The 14,206-nt window shown below is 40.8% G+C and overlaps 2 protein-coding genes across 3 annotated transcripts; both read left to right on the top strand.

Moving 5' to 3' along the window:
- The first annotated feature begins 838 nt into the window (after positions 1-838).
- LOC142950008 (tetratricopeptide repeat protein 39B-like) lies at positions 839-5,714 on the top strand. The gene is made up of 18 exons (XM_076091913.1): positions 839-871; positions 1,207-1,238; positions 1,665-1,769; positions 1,954-2,085; positions 2,267-2,343; positions 2,745-2,874; positions 3,004-3,109; positions 3,234-3,299; positions 3,385-3,493; positions 3,587-3,654; positions 3,759-3,818; positions 3,902-4,063; positions 4,167-4,258; positions 4,344-4,464; positions 4,547-4,658; positions 4,740-4,857; positions 5,284-5,400; positions 5,600-5,714. Exons 1-18 carry the CDS (start codon positions 839-841, stop codon positions 5,712-5,714), a joined length of 1,755 nt encoding a protein of 584 aa, XP_075948028.1.
- Positions 5,715-7,337: 1,623 nt separating this feature from the next.
- On the top strand, positions 7,338-13,834 carry dnajb14 (DnaJ heat shock protein family (Hsp40) member B14). Of its 2 annotated transcripts, none has more exons than XM_076091342.1 (8): positions 7,338-7,498; positions 10,295-10,460; positions 11,342-11,487; positions 11,590-11,784; positions 11,931-12,013; positions 12,188-12,297; positions 12,611-12,783; positions 12,893-13,834. In XM_076091342.1, exons 1-8 carry the CDS (start codon positions 7,360-7,362, stop codon positions 13,015-13,017), a joined length of 1,137 nt encoding a protein of 378 aa, XP_075947457.1. In that variant the 5' UTR covers positions 7,338-7,359; the 3' UTR covers positions 13,018-13,834. The 2 variants fall into 2 exon arrangements, with proteins under 2 accessions (XP_075947457.1, XP_075947456.1); XM_076091341.1 differs by having other exon boundaries at positions 11,928-12,013.
- Positions 13,835-14,206: the final 372 nt, after the last annotated feature.

Below are 14,206 nucleotides of genomic sequence, written 5' to 3'. Positions count from 1 at the left end.
AAAGGAAAATATTGTACCTTCACACCAGTACATTTATCTGACAGCGGAAATTAGTTACTCTTCAGATTAAGATCTTTCTTACAAGTATAAGGAGCTAATAAAATACAGCGAATGAATGAATGACCACACACACACACACACATACACACACACACACACACACACATACACACACAAATGCTGTGAATTGGGACCCATAGTTACATTTTTGACATGAAATATAACAAAGTGAGATTTCCTCTAAACTTTTGAAATGGCTTTATTTTAAGTCCAAAGAGGTACAATTATCAGTTATTTCACACTGAAAAGAAAAAAGTCTGCAAAATGACTTCGCATTTGTGCAGCAGAACATGCTTTTTAAATAAATGATTTATCTCTCGACCCAGCAGATTTATTGTGTAACTTTTGCCTTAATACATGTCTGAGTACTTAATCCACCGCTAGTCCATCAGGTAATACCTTTGTTCTGCGCACCTTTCTCGAGTCATCAGTGCAGCTGCATTGACATGTTTTACACATCGTTACATAAAAACGAGCTCATCTCGTTGTCTCAAATGTGCGCTCTTTGGCTTCTTATGTGCACCAGTTCGTTTGATCATTGAACTAGAGTATCTGATAAAATCTGGATAAAAGTAGTTAATATTAAGATTGTAAAGATAGTGTCAACTTCCGACAGATTTGTGGGCTGGCCTTGCAAATCTAGGCCACTCCACACCCTATAAATATCGCAGGAGGCCAAATGATCTCTTTATGTGCAAGTGAAGAGAGGGCTTTCACCGCAGAGGGAAAAAAGACACCTGAGTAACTTCTTCTTGTCTGACTTAAATTCCAGCATCAAATGGAGATGGAAAAACACGATTCACTGCAACAGGTAGATAACATTGCAATGCAACGTCTATGTCTAATGACCGAATTTGACCAGAGTTTTTTTACTTTTATTTATTCGTTAATTCTAAAACTGTTTTGTCTCTTCGGTTTGATTTTATCAGTCAAGACAGGAGGGGAGGAGGGAAGTTGAGTTGTTGAAAGTTGTTTTTCCTTTAATGCATCATCTTCAAAGGGTCTGAAGGGAGCATGTTGACTGACATCACATTTTACTGTAACAAATAAACGCCAAATGGCCTGTTAGGGTGGAGTAAACGTCTCTCTCATCACACTGTTTTCAACTTAAAAATGGATTTAAAATTAGAATTTTCTTTTTTTCAGATGGACCTGAACCAAATCAGTGAGGATTCAATGTAAGTGAAATTATGCTTTTATTTTATAGGTTTTACAGGAGTGTGTGCATGTTTTTCAAAGATTGGCACATGTTGAAAATAATTATCCTATAGAAAATATAATGTATCCTTGCAAATGGGTTTGCTATTTAATTAAATCTATTTGTTGTAATGCCCAACTCACAACAACTAGAGGTCACTATATATCTTATATCGTAACTTAGTGATACTTTATCATGTATTCATTCTTCAAACTGTGCATACATATACTTTAAACCCCTTTGTTCCACACACTCAAATTGCCAACATGCTATACATTTCGCATCTTATCTCGCAAGACCAAAGTGCCACTTGTCTGGGCTCCCAGATACTTATGCAAGACTTGTTTTCAGATGCATGTCTGTTGAGATGTAGAAGCCTAAATTAATTTGTCATTCTTTCATTTAGATCCCCTGAAATGGATTTGGAGGCCGCACTGATGGAATGCTCTGATGCCCTCAACCTTTTCCTGAACAACAGGTTTTCTGATGCTTTGGCTGTCTTAAAACCCCGGTTAGTCACTGACTCTTAAACTAGTCTCCAGCTGACTCTGCATCTTTGTAGACAGCTGTTTCACACTGCTGGTTGTACGATAACATTTAGTTATAGGCATTTGGTTACTTTTAAAAATATTCTAATTTCACAATTAGAATATGCAGGGTTCTTTTTTAATAATCATTGCATTTGTCCCCTTCAGGAAGAGTCAGAGCATGTACCACGCAATGGGCTACAGCAGCATTTTGGTGATGCAGGCAGGCATGACCTTTGACCCAAAGGACATGAATGCTGCCATGGCGTCACTGGGTGAATCCCTGCAGACGTGCCAAAGGTACGGCTGAACACTTTCATAAAAGTTTAGGATTTAAGTTCAACGGTGTGTACAAAATGTGGTGCATTTCTGAGTAAAAAAATGAGTCGTATAGGGAAGAATTCATTCATCACCTTGTCTTAAAAGCGTTGAGACACCGTCCTGATTAATTTGTCACCATACTGTGTATTCCTTAACTTAGATTTCGGAAGAAAACTGGAATAGTGGAGACTTTAACCAACCTGTGGAATAGGCAACCAGCTGACAACCTGACAGAAGGTGAGTGATACGCTTACAGACTCATTGGATCTGTGATTAGGAGGTGAAATGAGCCATGTTTAAGTACTCTTTTAGTGTTTTTATTAGAAATAAAGAAAATGTAATTGTATACAGAAGGTGAACATGGGGTGTGGAGGGTGATTGCATCAGTAGCGGGTGGGGGGGAAATTCAAAACGTGGAGGATGTGGAGTTTAGAGACAGTGAGAATCTAAACATTTAAGAAGGATAACAATCCCTCCCTGACTGCAGGAGAAGACAAGTTAGTGCAGTGCAGACAGAGAGGGAGGACAGTTTAGTGCATTTTATAAACAAAATGACAATGTGTATTGTGTTTTTAACATTTTTGCAGGTCTGGAAAGTTGTTTTCACCCATCATGTGACATTTGATTCTTGTTAACAGAGGAGATGCATGCAGAGCTGTGCTATGCTGAAGTTCTGCTGCAGAAAGCATCTCTCACCTTCCTGGATGAGACTATACTCGGCTTCATCAAAGGAGGGATGAGAATCCGAAACAGTTATCAGATTTTCAAGTAAGAAGCTTGAATGGGGGGGGGGGGGGGGGGGGGCATAATGCCATAACCAGACATTGAGAAAAAGAAAATAATGTACATCATCATATTTGAGTATGCTTTTAAATGATATTTTGTCTCCCAAACCAGGGATTGCCAGGCCTTGGCCAGTGTCACAAAAGACATGGAAAAACAGAAGAGCACCCACATACATTTTAGGGGCGGTGTCAGCATGGGCATTGGATCATTTAATCTGGTGAGTCATGCAGTAGAACAAAGTGTTTTTGCCACATTATATAGCTGCAGTTTTGCTAAATGAACAAAGTATTGTTGTTAAGTTGTATCAAGCCTAACCAACATTGAACCTATTTTTTTGGTAGATGTTGTCTCTGCTCCCATCCAAAGTCCTCAGACTGATGGAGTTTTTGGGCTTCTCAGGAGACCGGGTAAGTACCCTCAGTCCTTTATTTTAATTTTATTTTTTTCTCCAGCAAAATATACAGATAGCGTCATTTGCCAATTTTCTTACAGGAAATGGGTTTGTCAGAGTTGAGGGAGGGAGCAGCCGGCAACAGCCTGCGCTCCATCCTCAGCACCCTGACGCTGCTGATGTTTCATCTCTACATTACTGTGATTCTGGGTAATTTTCTTCCAGGAATAAGCTGCATTCTGTCATTATATTATGATTTGTGATGGTCAGAAAGTTCTTATTCTGCTCATGTTCTTTCCCCAGGTACTGGTGAAGCAAACCTTACTGAGGCTGAGGCCCTGCTGGAGCCCTACATTGAAAAGTTCCCCAATGTGAGCAGTGATTATTGCTGATTGTAACTCACGGCAGATGTCACTACTGTCATTCAGTGAAATGGCATCATTTTTGATTTAATTTGTCTGTGTGTCATCCACAGGGAGCTCTCATTCTTTTCTACACTGCAAGGATTGCTTTGCTCAAAGGAAACTTCACTTTTGTGAGTACTGGTCTAACTGTTAAATGCAGCTCATGTTGTTGTTGAAGAAAACTGAAAGCCCATGTGTCTGGGGTTTTCTGCAGGCCCAGGAAAAGTTCCTGGCGTGTATTGCAGCACAGGAAGAGTGGCGTCAGATTCACCACCTGTGTTACTGGGAGCTGATGTGGGCTTACTCATTCGAACAAAACTGGAGGGAGGCGTATCGATACGCTGACCTGCTCTGCAAAGAGAGCAAGTGGTCCCAGGTGACGAATACAACTTATTCTCCCTTTTGACCCGGTGCTAAACTGCTCATGTATTGACATTGTTTTTATCTCTTGTTATAAGCTGATTGCTCTTCTCTTGCAGGCCACCTATACATTCCAGAAAGCTGCCATCTTGAGCATGCTACCAGAGGAAGAAGTGACTGAACTGCGAGAAAATGTGATGGTGTTATTCAGGTGTGTGATAGAGACGACCATCATTTCTGTATAGGATTCTGTTATAAGTTCTGTAATAGTTAGTGAGACATGCTTTTGTTTGTAGGCAGGTGGAGGGTCTCAGACTGAGGATTGCTGGGAAGTCGATCCCAACAGAGAAGTTTGCAGCAAGCAAAGCATGCCGATACTCTTCTTCTGCGCCTGTGAAACTAGTCGTGCCTGCTTTGGTGAGGATGCATGTGCACTCCTACTTTTAGTGACTTAAAACTAAAACTGAGAACTGGATTGACAAGGCGTCTTTTCCCACAGGAAATGATGTACGTGTGGAATGGTTTCACAGTGGTGGGCAAAAGACCAGAGTTGACTAAAAGCATCTTGACCACCTTAGAGAAAGCAGAGGAGCAGCTCAGAGATGATCCAAGTGAGGGGAACAGCAGAACTTCAATCCACATTAACTATTAGATTTCAACGGGACACTAATAGCATTTTATCTCATGTGTAGACCCATCAGTGTATCACCTGGATGACCAGTGTGTTGTTCAGCTGCTGAAGGGCCTGTGTCTAAGACAGCTGGGGCATCTGGTCCAGGCTGAGCTCTGCTTCGAACAAGTCATTTCCAGGTGAGGCCATCTTAATGACATTGCAACACACTCTCTCAGGAAAAGTAGGTTGGAAAATAAACTGAAATGTAGTCACAAATCACACACAACACACTGGTCACTGGTTGTTTGTCCATTTCACTTCATGAAAGGAGTTTTATTAATCTTCCTTTACTGTCCCCTGGCTTCAGTTTGCGTCTGAACAGACTCCCTAAAGATGTTTATGTAAATCCTACATATGTAACGTCTTGTCAGGATGTATTTCAGTCAAATGATTTGAATTGCATGAGCTGTATTTTGTATTTATCCATATATACCTTGTCTTGAAGAACATGATGCATAAAATATTTGACCTCTGTGTGGTGTTGAGACTTCAGAACTCAAATTTGGCCACTGTTGAATAGACCCACTGAACTGACTTTGATTTTATAAAAAAATTTCGGGCAGTGAAAAGGATATCGAGCACGACAACTACCTGGTGCCATTCACCATGTATGAGCTCGGCCTGTTGCACAAGCAGAAAGGTGACATCAACACAGCCATCACAATGATGGAAAATGTCAAGTAAGTGTTTTTAACTCTTCTACTGTCGTGGGTTACAGTTAGTTCTGCATGTGCATTTATAAAAACACATCTGGATGTTTTCTCTTAAAGTCAGAATGGCAATTCCCAAAATGCCTTGACGAAATATGTCTGCCCAATAAAGTGACATTCCATACTGCCATATTATACAAAAAAAGCTTATAAGTGATCTTATTTGCAGGATTAACTACAAAGACTACAACATGGAGTCGAGGCTACACTTCCGCATCCACGCAGCACTCAACACCATGGGCTCTTTCTCAACCAAACTTCCCCCTTCACGCACGGCAGCTTAAGAGACTCCACGAAAAACACAGACCAACACGTCTGACTCAAAGTCTCGACCCTGTGTGTTGCCCTCAGCTCTGTCACTTGAAATCCTCTAGATGGGCATCTTACTGTCAGCTCCTTTTAAAAATGGTAGTGTTCATCCAAACTTACAGTTACAACCCTGTGCAGTTTGTTTATTTAATCTAGAGCTTTCACTGTGAGATCTACTCTGCTGGCAGCTTGTATGAGTGGCTTGAAGGGCTTGAAGATGACTTTGTTATTTCAAATGAATTGCCCGACAGTTTGTCAGATCCAGGGCTGTGTAAAGAATAGAAAAAAATGTGGATTTAACACTTTTTGCCCTTTGAATAATGTAATATCTAATTGAAGACCGTTTCTTTTGTCTTGCTTGTTTTCATTAATGACGTTAAATGCGTTTTATGGATGTTGATGTTTTGGTACAATCTGGTACAATTCAGCTAATAATTGTCTTGTAAATAACAGTTCAGTCTTTTTTTCTGTGCAGTATGAATAAGTCTGCTGTAAAGTTATCTAAATACAACTTATGAATTCAATGATGTCCTATATTTAATGCTGGCACAAAATGTAAGGCACATAACAAATGTTGATAAATTTGATCACTGAACTCTGAATAAATACATTACCAAATATCAACTTCACTGTGTGTGTGCGTGTGTATACGGCGAAATGTGCTGGTAACTATCCTTTCTTGTTTTTATGGAAACTGCATGTTAGGTTAAATATGGAGAATGGTCTAATATTTGCCACAGCACCCTGGAAAATAATGTCATTCTGATCACCTCTACTGTATTTTGAGTGATGGTGGACATCTTTTATATGATTTTCATCCTGCCCAGTGTCCATCACTGTATCGGCTTGCTAGTGAGAATATTTAAGTACATCAGGCATATATGCAGTGGTTGGCTGCTATGGAGGTTTTGCCAGTTCCACTGGTTAGTTCATAGTACTTTAGATTTTTGAGTACATTTAACTTTTACTTCTGTGTGTTTACTTAAGGATTTTGAATGAATAACTTAAATTTAATAATTTAAGACTTTAATTATTTGGCCTTTGGAGATATTGGCCATTTAAAATATTTTAAAAATGTGTTAATTTGTGATTGTTACATTACCTCTTATTATAATATTCCTGTCTCTTGCATAATCATGAAAAAAGTATACATTTGAGAATGTTCCGGGTCAGGTCAGTAACAAAAAATCTGTTATAATCATACCAATTTTGATTCAACAAGTGTTTTCCTATTAATTGTAATAGTTCTGTTGTTCCACAAGGTGGAGCCATGCGGAGTCAAATTATGGGTAAACATCATCTTCCAGCATTACAGTACTTCTCTATGAAATTCTGACATCTACAAAGACAACTTTGTAATTTCAAAATGACATTTTAGCAAAATTCCAAACCTACAATAATAAAAAAAAAAATGTTTGTGGATGTGAAACTATATTTAAAAAATAGGTTTTTAACACTTCTGCCATTTATTAAAATGTTTTAATCCTCCCTCATTACATTCTTTGACCAGTTATTAAGATAATGTGGCATGTATAACGTTACATCTGGACTCGGCTGTCAGTGCTGGGCACCACGTGGTGAGTGAGACGATCAGCTGACTCGGTCGGAGGAGGAAGAGGGATGAAGATGGAAGGGAACAGAGACGAAGCTGAAAAATGTATAAACATAGCGACGAAAGCCCTCACAGCCGGAGATAGAGAGAAAGCGTCCAAGTATCTGCACAAAGCAGAGAAGCTGTATCCGACGGACAGAGCCAAAGGTAGGGCTGCTGCTGACTGACCGGTCAAAGGCTAACCTAGCGAAGGAACAACTACACTGACAACCACCAAGTGTTAGCTAGCATAGCTGACGTTTGTTAACGTCTGAAGCTCACAACAACTCACTATTTGTACTATTGTTCAACGCGTGTTTGCATGATTAGTCAACGTTAGTCACGAATAAACGGTTTATTTAAGACGGGACATAAAGCAACACATATCCGAGTTAGCGTTATCTAACGAAGTTGTGGGCCTAGCATTGTGTTAGCTAAACTAGCCACCGCTTCGCTACAGCGGACCTCTCGGTTAATGTGGATTATATATGGTGACGGTACGTGGATAAGTGTTAGCCTCTAACGTTAGCAGCTATCAGTGGAGCAATGGTAGTCGTGTAACGTCGATCCACGATCAAGCCGTCGTTGGCTCAGTGGTTGAACGTTAATGCTAGCTGTCATTCATTGCAACATCTTGAAGACTAGCTGACCTTTAGAGCATTTGTGTTGACTGTTAGCTGTCATTTCACATTCACTTCAAGTGAATAGACGCTGGCCTAACCTACGTTAACCTAACGGTATTATTGCTGTGTGCGTAAAGGCCGTGGGTTCGTTTGCATGTCGATGAACAAGCAAGTGGAGACTGGAGAGGGAGGATGTAGTCACGGCTACGACTGCAGGCTGGCCAGCCCGACTGCCAATCCTTTAATTGAATGATTGAGTCTAGGCTCATCCGGGACACACACACACACCTGTCTGTAAGAGGAAACAGGTGTTGGGCTAAGTCAGGATGGGGCTGACAGAAGTCTACGTTCGCTCTAAAAAGGCTCTTCTATATGCAGTATTGTGAGTGACTGGAACAGGGTATAGATCAACTTTAACATTGATGACCAGGAGCTTCTGAGTTGTTAAATTGTAACTTGGTTAAAAGTAACGTTCATGTCTTTGTTGGCACAATGATGTGCCTGCACCGTCAGGTTAAAGTGTGTGTGTTTTAAAGCAGAATGTATAATGACGAGGCTTTAGAAAATGTGCCAAAGATGATGTGGAAGGAGCTGAAATATATATTCTATAGAAAAGGTATATGTGTATTGAGAGGAGTAAGGGGACTGTGGGGGTTCTCTAAAGTTCACAATCCTGATCGCTTGGGGGAAGAAGCTCTTTCTGTGTCTTTGGTGTGAGTGATCAGGGAGTGTGTTTCCTAATGTTGCAATCCAGGGCATCCCACATAAAGGGTTGACAGAAGAAGGCACACCAAGACTGCACCTGTACACCAGCATTCCTCACGTGGAGGCGGGGTTGTACCCATATCCCAGTCATGTTCATATTTGCCCTGCTCTCTTTGAGTTATCTGGCCATCATTAGGCTGGTTATCAACTGGCTCCGTGAACCCAGCATGTGAAGGTGTTCACATTAAAGAGGGACGGTTGTAACGCTGTCAATATAATAACATATCACAATATGGCACCAGGAGGAGTGTATTTGGTCAAATGAATATTGATCGGTGTGGGCAAATAAGGTTGTTGCCGCTGCAAAACCATACGAGTCAGCATGACCAAAGCATGCTGAGTAATATGCAAAGAAATGCAGTGATTATGACTTTGTCTTTGTCAACATGTGAAGTAGTCTAGAGTGCTATGGGAAGCGGATCATGGTTGTGTGCTTGTTCTGTTACAGGTGACTGCATAATGATGATTAATGAACAATAAGGAACATTAGAACATGTTAAAAGCATTTGAGAGAGAAAGAGACATGATTGAGCTGCTCTACTGTTGCTCTACTGTCTTTGAGAATGTGTTTTTGTATCACTGACCATATTATCTTCATGGATGGCAAACTTGACCCTTAAGTGCCTTTCACTCAGGACGTGGTTTGCGCTGCGCTCAGCGCTCACACTTTGCTCAATGCAGCAAAACAAGCCGCTGTGGAGCTGCGCAAACCATTGGAAATAATGGCTTTCAGATTGCAGTGGCGCCGTCGTCGCTTTCTGTGTGAAAGGCCCAACGACTGAAAGGACACTCGAAAATGTGTGAATATAAAGGCTGAAACAGAAGAACAGTGGAATCAAGCTCCTTATGAAACACTGAATAAAATACAGCATTCTTTATGAATTGGAAGTCTCATCACTGCCTGCCATTACGGCACAGTGGGCATATTTTGTATTAATACAATCGTCATCTTAATCTGGTTATAAATGAGCTGCTGACAGTGTAATGCCAGGTTTCATCCATAGCATGTTGCAACACATGCTGATAATGCACACTCCTGTCTCTATAACACATACCATAGTGCTAATTAAATGAGAAACCATCTTCATGCCCTTTTGTTCACTGCACCCCAATAGGTGGCTGGAACTGGTCCGCAATGTTGACTTTAACATGACTCTTCCTCTTGGTTTTGATGTACTTGCAAGTTATGTATTCTCCATCCATGTACTTGAAAAGCGTCTTCATTCGGTGACTGAAGCCAGTGCCTCCTTGTACTGTCCCTTACTGAAGAGATGCCTTTTCTTTCACTGACTAATCTTTAAAGTAAGACCTATTGAAAGGTCTGATTGGGCATCTGACAGAGTGCTGTATTTTTAACTACTTGAGCTACTTGAACATTTTTCAACTGTAAGTAACTGTAGTACTTTGTGATTTTGTGTGTAAAGCTGTGCAGTGTATATATGTGATATAATTTACAGTGTTGTATCAAAGTTGTCTTGAATCTTGACACCAAATCGGAAATGCTTGGAGACTCATAAGATACCGACGGTAATAATTTGTCATTTAATAATCTTAAGCCTCTTCTGGTCTTCTTTAGCTTTGTTGGACGCATTAACAAAGAATGGGAGCTCAGCGGGTAACGGTGCATATCGTAGGAGACCAGGAGAAGGCACCGGTGCACAGCCAGGCGGGGAAGGCCAAGAGTCTGGAGGAGGCGAGTCTTCTAAAGGCTTCAACAAAGAGCAGGTGGAAGGTGTGCAAAGGTGAGAACTGAAGGATTCACTGGCTCTTCTCTTTCATGCTGTGTTTCTGTGCACACTAAGTGGTCCTGCAATCCGTCCTACATGTGGCCCAGTGACGGCAGCACTGTTTCCATCATACTTGATTAGCCCTTTCATCTGTGGCTGCAGGAGGACACTGTAGTCTCTCACTGCAGTGTTGTGCACACACGGCTAATTGCCATGGGAACCTCGTCGGTTCGGTGTCTCGCACATGAGGGAAAGTGAGAGACGTTTCGCGGTGTGAGCCGACTCCAGGTAACCGCTAACGGTCTATCGTTTTAGACCACGAGGACTACAGAGAGCCTATGGCCTCAATCATATTCTAGAAAGTTGCAAATAGCTACTTGAGTGCATTTAGAGGATAAACCTGCTGCTTGTCATTATGTAATCCTGCCAGTGTATTGCACTTGAACATATGTAAGCATTCTATTCCCTCGTGTTTTTTCAGACAGAATCCTTTGGGGAAGCTTCAGTGGGTTAAAAATTGCATCATGTCTTCTAAGAAAAATAACACCAGTTTACTTTAAAAATGTCTCCCGTGTGACCTCATTAGTGATCCTAATCCAGTCATGATAACTTAATATTATCGACTTATATCGTGATTATGTGAGCATATCATTAACATTCTGTTTTACAGCAGATTGTAATCATAAACTAACAAAATGACTTATTGTCTTTTCATTTATTTATTTTTACACACGTTGTAAAGAGTTATGTCTGATGTATAACAGTGGAATAATTGAACATCGGTTTAATTATTTAATTCTCTTTTAAGCTTGAGGACAAAGAACATTTTGCTCATCTGTCAGAACAGATCCACTGAATTGTTTTCAGCTGCTCCACTTTGTGTCCCTCTCCTCCAGAATCAAGCGGTGTAAGGACTACTATGAAGTGCTGGGTGTCAGTAAAGAAGTCAACGAGGACGAGCTGAAGAAAGCCTACAGGAAACTAGCACTCAAGTTCCATCCGGACAAAAACCACGCACCTGGAGCAACAGAGGCCTTTAAAAGTACATCATTACTATTTACTGATCTTAGAAAAACACAGTTTGAAATAATGTACGTCAATAATTTCTTCCCCTCCTTGATACATCATTTGGGTCCTCCTCCAGAGATCGGTAATTCATACGCAGTGCTGAGCAACCCAGACAAAAGACGGCAGTATGACCTGACGGGAGGAGAGGAGCCGAGCAGCCCGGGTCACTCACATGGAGGAGGAGGAGGCTTTGACTTCCACAGGGGCTTCGAGGCCGACATCACTCCTGAGGACCTCTTCAACATGTTCTTTGGAGGTGGCTTCCCTTCCTGTAAGTGTCAATTTATTCCTTTCATTAATGTAGAACAGCATGAACATATGGTTTTGAATACTGATCTTTGTGTGCAGGTGTAATTGGTGACATGGTCCATATTCTTTCTACCCGACCTCAGTCATAATGTTTTTTGTCTACAGCAGCTGCACACACCTTCACCAACAGCAGAACAAGCTATAGCCAACAGACGGACAACCGGCAAGAGAGAACAGAAGAAAGGAACGATGTATGTACATGGGTTCAGATTTTCTCCCTTTTTATATATAAAAAAGTGTATTAAACATTTTATGTACGTTTTATAATTTGAAATAATGTGCACCAATAGAAACTGCATGCTGTCCCAGTACATTAGTGTGTGTTGTTGAAACTGAAGGATTCATTGAACTGTGTTTGCCTCCAGGGTGGTTTCTCAATGTTTATCCAGCTGATGCCCATCGTGGTCCTGATTTTAGTGTCAATACTGAGCCAGATGATGGTTTCCCCTCCACCCTACAGCCTCTACTCTAGACCGTACGTGTACACACGCACAAACATTTTCTGTTTTTCACCGCTGAGGCAAACTTGCTTGTTGCTTGCAATTATAGGCCGCTAATAACAACCTTATGTCACATTCACTTCCCATCAGTAGTACAGATGACAACATGTAATATCATAACATTTGACAACTAGAAAGTATCCACCTTTATGACTTTTTTTTAAATGTGCTATGAAAGGTTGACACAAGCGGCTCATCGTGGTGCCGCAGTAAACCTGGTCCTATAAAACACCTTCAGGGAACAAAATGCATTTCAGTATTTTTCACAACAACTTGCATCTCCTCCAGGTCCACGGGTCAGACGGTAAAACGGCAGACAGAAAACCTGCACGTCGACTACTACGTCGCTCGAGATTTCAGGTCGGAGTTTAAGGGCTCGGCGCTGCACCAGATTGAGAAAAGCGTGGAGGACGATTATGTATCTAATGTCAGAAATAACTGTTGGAAGGAGAGACAGACAAGTGAGTAACCAATGCACCCTCAGAACTAGCTTACTGAATTCAATAGTAGTTTCTGCTTTGCACTATTTTTTTTTTCCTCACGTTGGTTTTTTCTGCGTGTCTCATCCAGAAACAGACCTGCTGTACGCTGCTAAGGTCTACAGGGACGACAGAATGCGCAAGAAGGCAGAACTTATGACCATGGACAACTGCAGGGAGCTGGACAGACTAAACAACCTATTCAGAGGAGGTTGAGATGAATGCTTTTAGATCGTGTACATGTAAATTAATAGATGTGTATGTTCATGTTTTTTTAAGAAAGAGTCTTTACACTAGAAGCAAAAACTTACTGAAATGATTTAGCTCTATTGTTGAAGTTTTGAAATGTCCCTCTCCTTATACCCCCCCCCCCCCCCCCCCCACACACACACACACCACCTTCCTCACTCCAGCCTGACCCCAGGAACCGCCTTGTTACCAATCTACACACACTGTAGAAAGCCCCAGAACTGTTTTTTCTTCTCTTTTTTTTTTTTTAACTCTGCTTTTCTCGTAATTTCCTGGAAACAAGATGGACAAGGACACTTGATTGTAAAGGCATGTGCTTTGAGTAGTGAGAACCCCCCAAAAAAAATCACGGTTTTAAGATCAACAAACGGCTTTTGGCATCATCTGCTTGACATAAATATAATCTGAGAGACTTTTTAGGTTTGTTTGGAGGTGCTTGTCCTCCAGCCAAATTCATTTTCGTGAAGAACAAATGAAGAAAAGAAAATAACGCACTGCTACTTCTAGCTTCCCACTCACCCCCGGGTGTGGATGGAGGTCAATGGATCCCGAGGAGATTTCCTGTGATTTTGCTACTAGAGAACATTTTATGTCGTCATCTTCAAAATGTGAAGTGGGTTTGGACTAAACTTGGAAGGACATTGAAACTGTTATTCATAAATGGTTGTACATTTTCATTTTTGAATGTTTGAAATGTATGCAGTTATTTAAGAAACTATGGAAGAAAGTGATTTTCTTCAATGCTCGCCTAATCATTTAAATAAAGTAAAATTATTACCATTGACTGGATGTATATGTGTCTCTGATTCAAATGCCAAAGGGTCAATTCCCCAAAAGTAAAAAAAAAAAAAAAAAAAAAATGGACACTTTCTCACTTACAGTTTTATTTGCCAAAGTTTAGTCAGTTGTGGCCTTTCTGCTGCTACAGTGGAGGTGAATGGAAAATGTGAAACAGACTATTTATTTTGTACAGTCTTGAGTAACAAGACATCGGTGACACGTCGCACAGTGATGGAATGTAACACAAGTACATTTACACAAGTGTCATTTTGTGATTATAGAGAATATACTGGAGACCTCTGTATGTGTGTCCCTTGTAATACACTTCTATAGTCTTGTGAAAGACCCAACACACGAGAAATGTATTAAGACATGT

The sequence above is a fragment of the Anarhichas minor genome, unplaced genomic scaffold, assembly GCF_050575085.1.
Source record: "Anarhichas minor isolate MPS153535 unplaced genomic scaffold, ASM5057508v1 ptg000014l, whole genome shotgun sequence".
NCBI lineage: Eukaryota > Metazoa > Chordata > Actinopteri > Perciformes > Anarhichadidae > Anarhichas > Anarhichas minor.
This window is presented reverse-complemented; position numbering and strand designations above follow the sequence as displayed.

Excerpts from the sequence above, each read along its gene's own strand:
- dnajb14 (XM_076091341.1), top strand. The coding sequence starts at position 7,360 with ATGAAGATGGAAGGGAACAGAGACGAAGCTGAAAAATGTATAAACATA. Across the intron at positions 11,488-11,589 it reads AGCAACAGAGGCCTTTAAAA|AGATCGGTAATTCATACGCA; the intron begins GTACATCATTAC and ends GTCCTCCTCCAG. Across the intron at positions 12,784-12,892 it reads TTGGAAGGAGAGACAGACAA|AAACAGACCTGCTGTACGCT; the intron begins GTGAGTAACCAA and ends TGTCTCATCCAG.
- LOC142950008 (XM_076091913.1), top strand. The coding sequence starts at position 839 with ATGGAGATGGAAAAACACGATTCACTGCAACAG. Across the intron at positions 3,819-3,901 it reads TCAAAGGAAACTTCACTTTT|GCCCAGGAAAAGTTCCTGGC; the intron begins GTGAGTACTGGT and ends GGTTTTCTGCAG. Across the intron at positions 4,858-5,283 it reads TTCGAACAAGTCATTTCCAG|TGAAAAGGATATCGAGCACG; the intron begins GTGAGGCCATCT and ends AATTTCGGGCAG.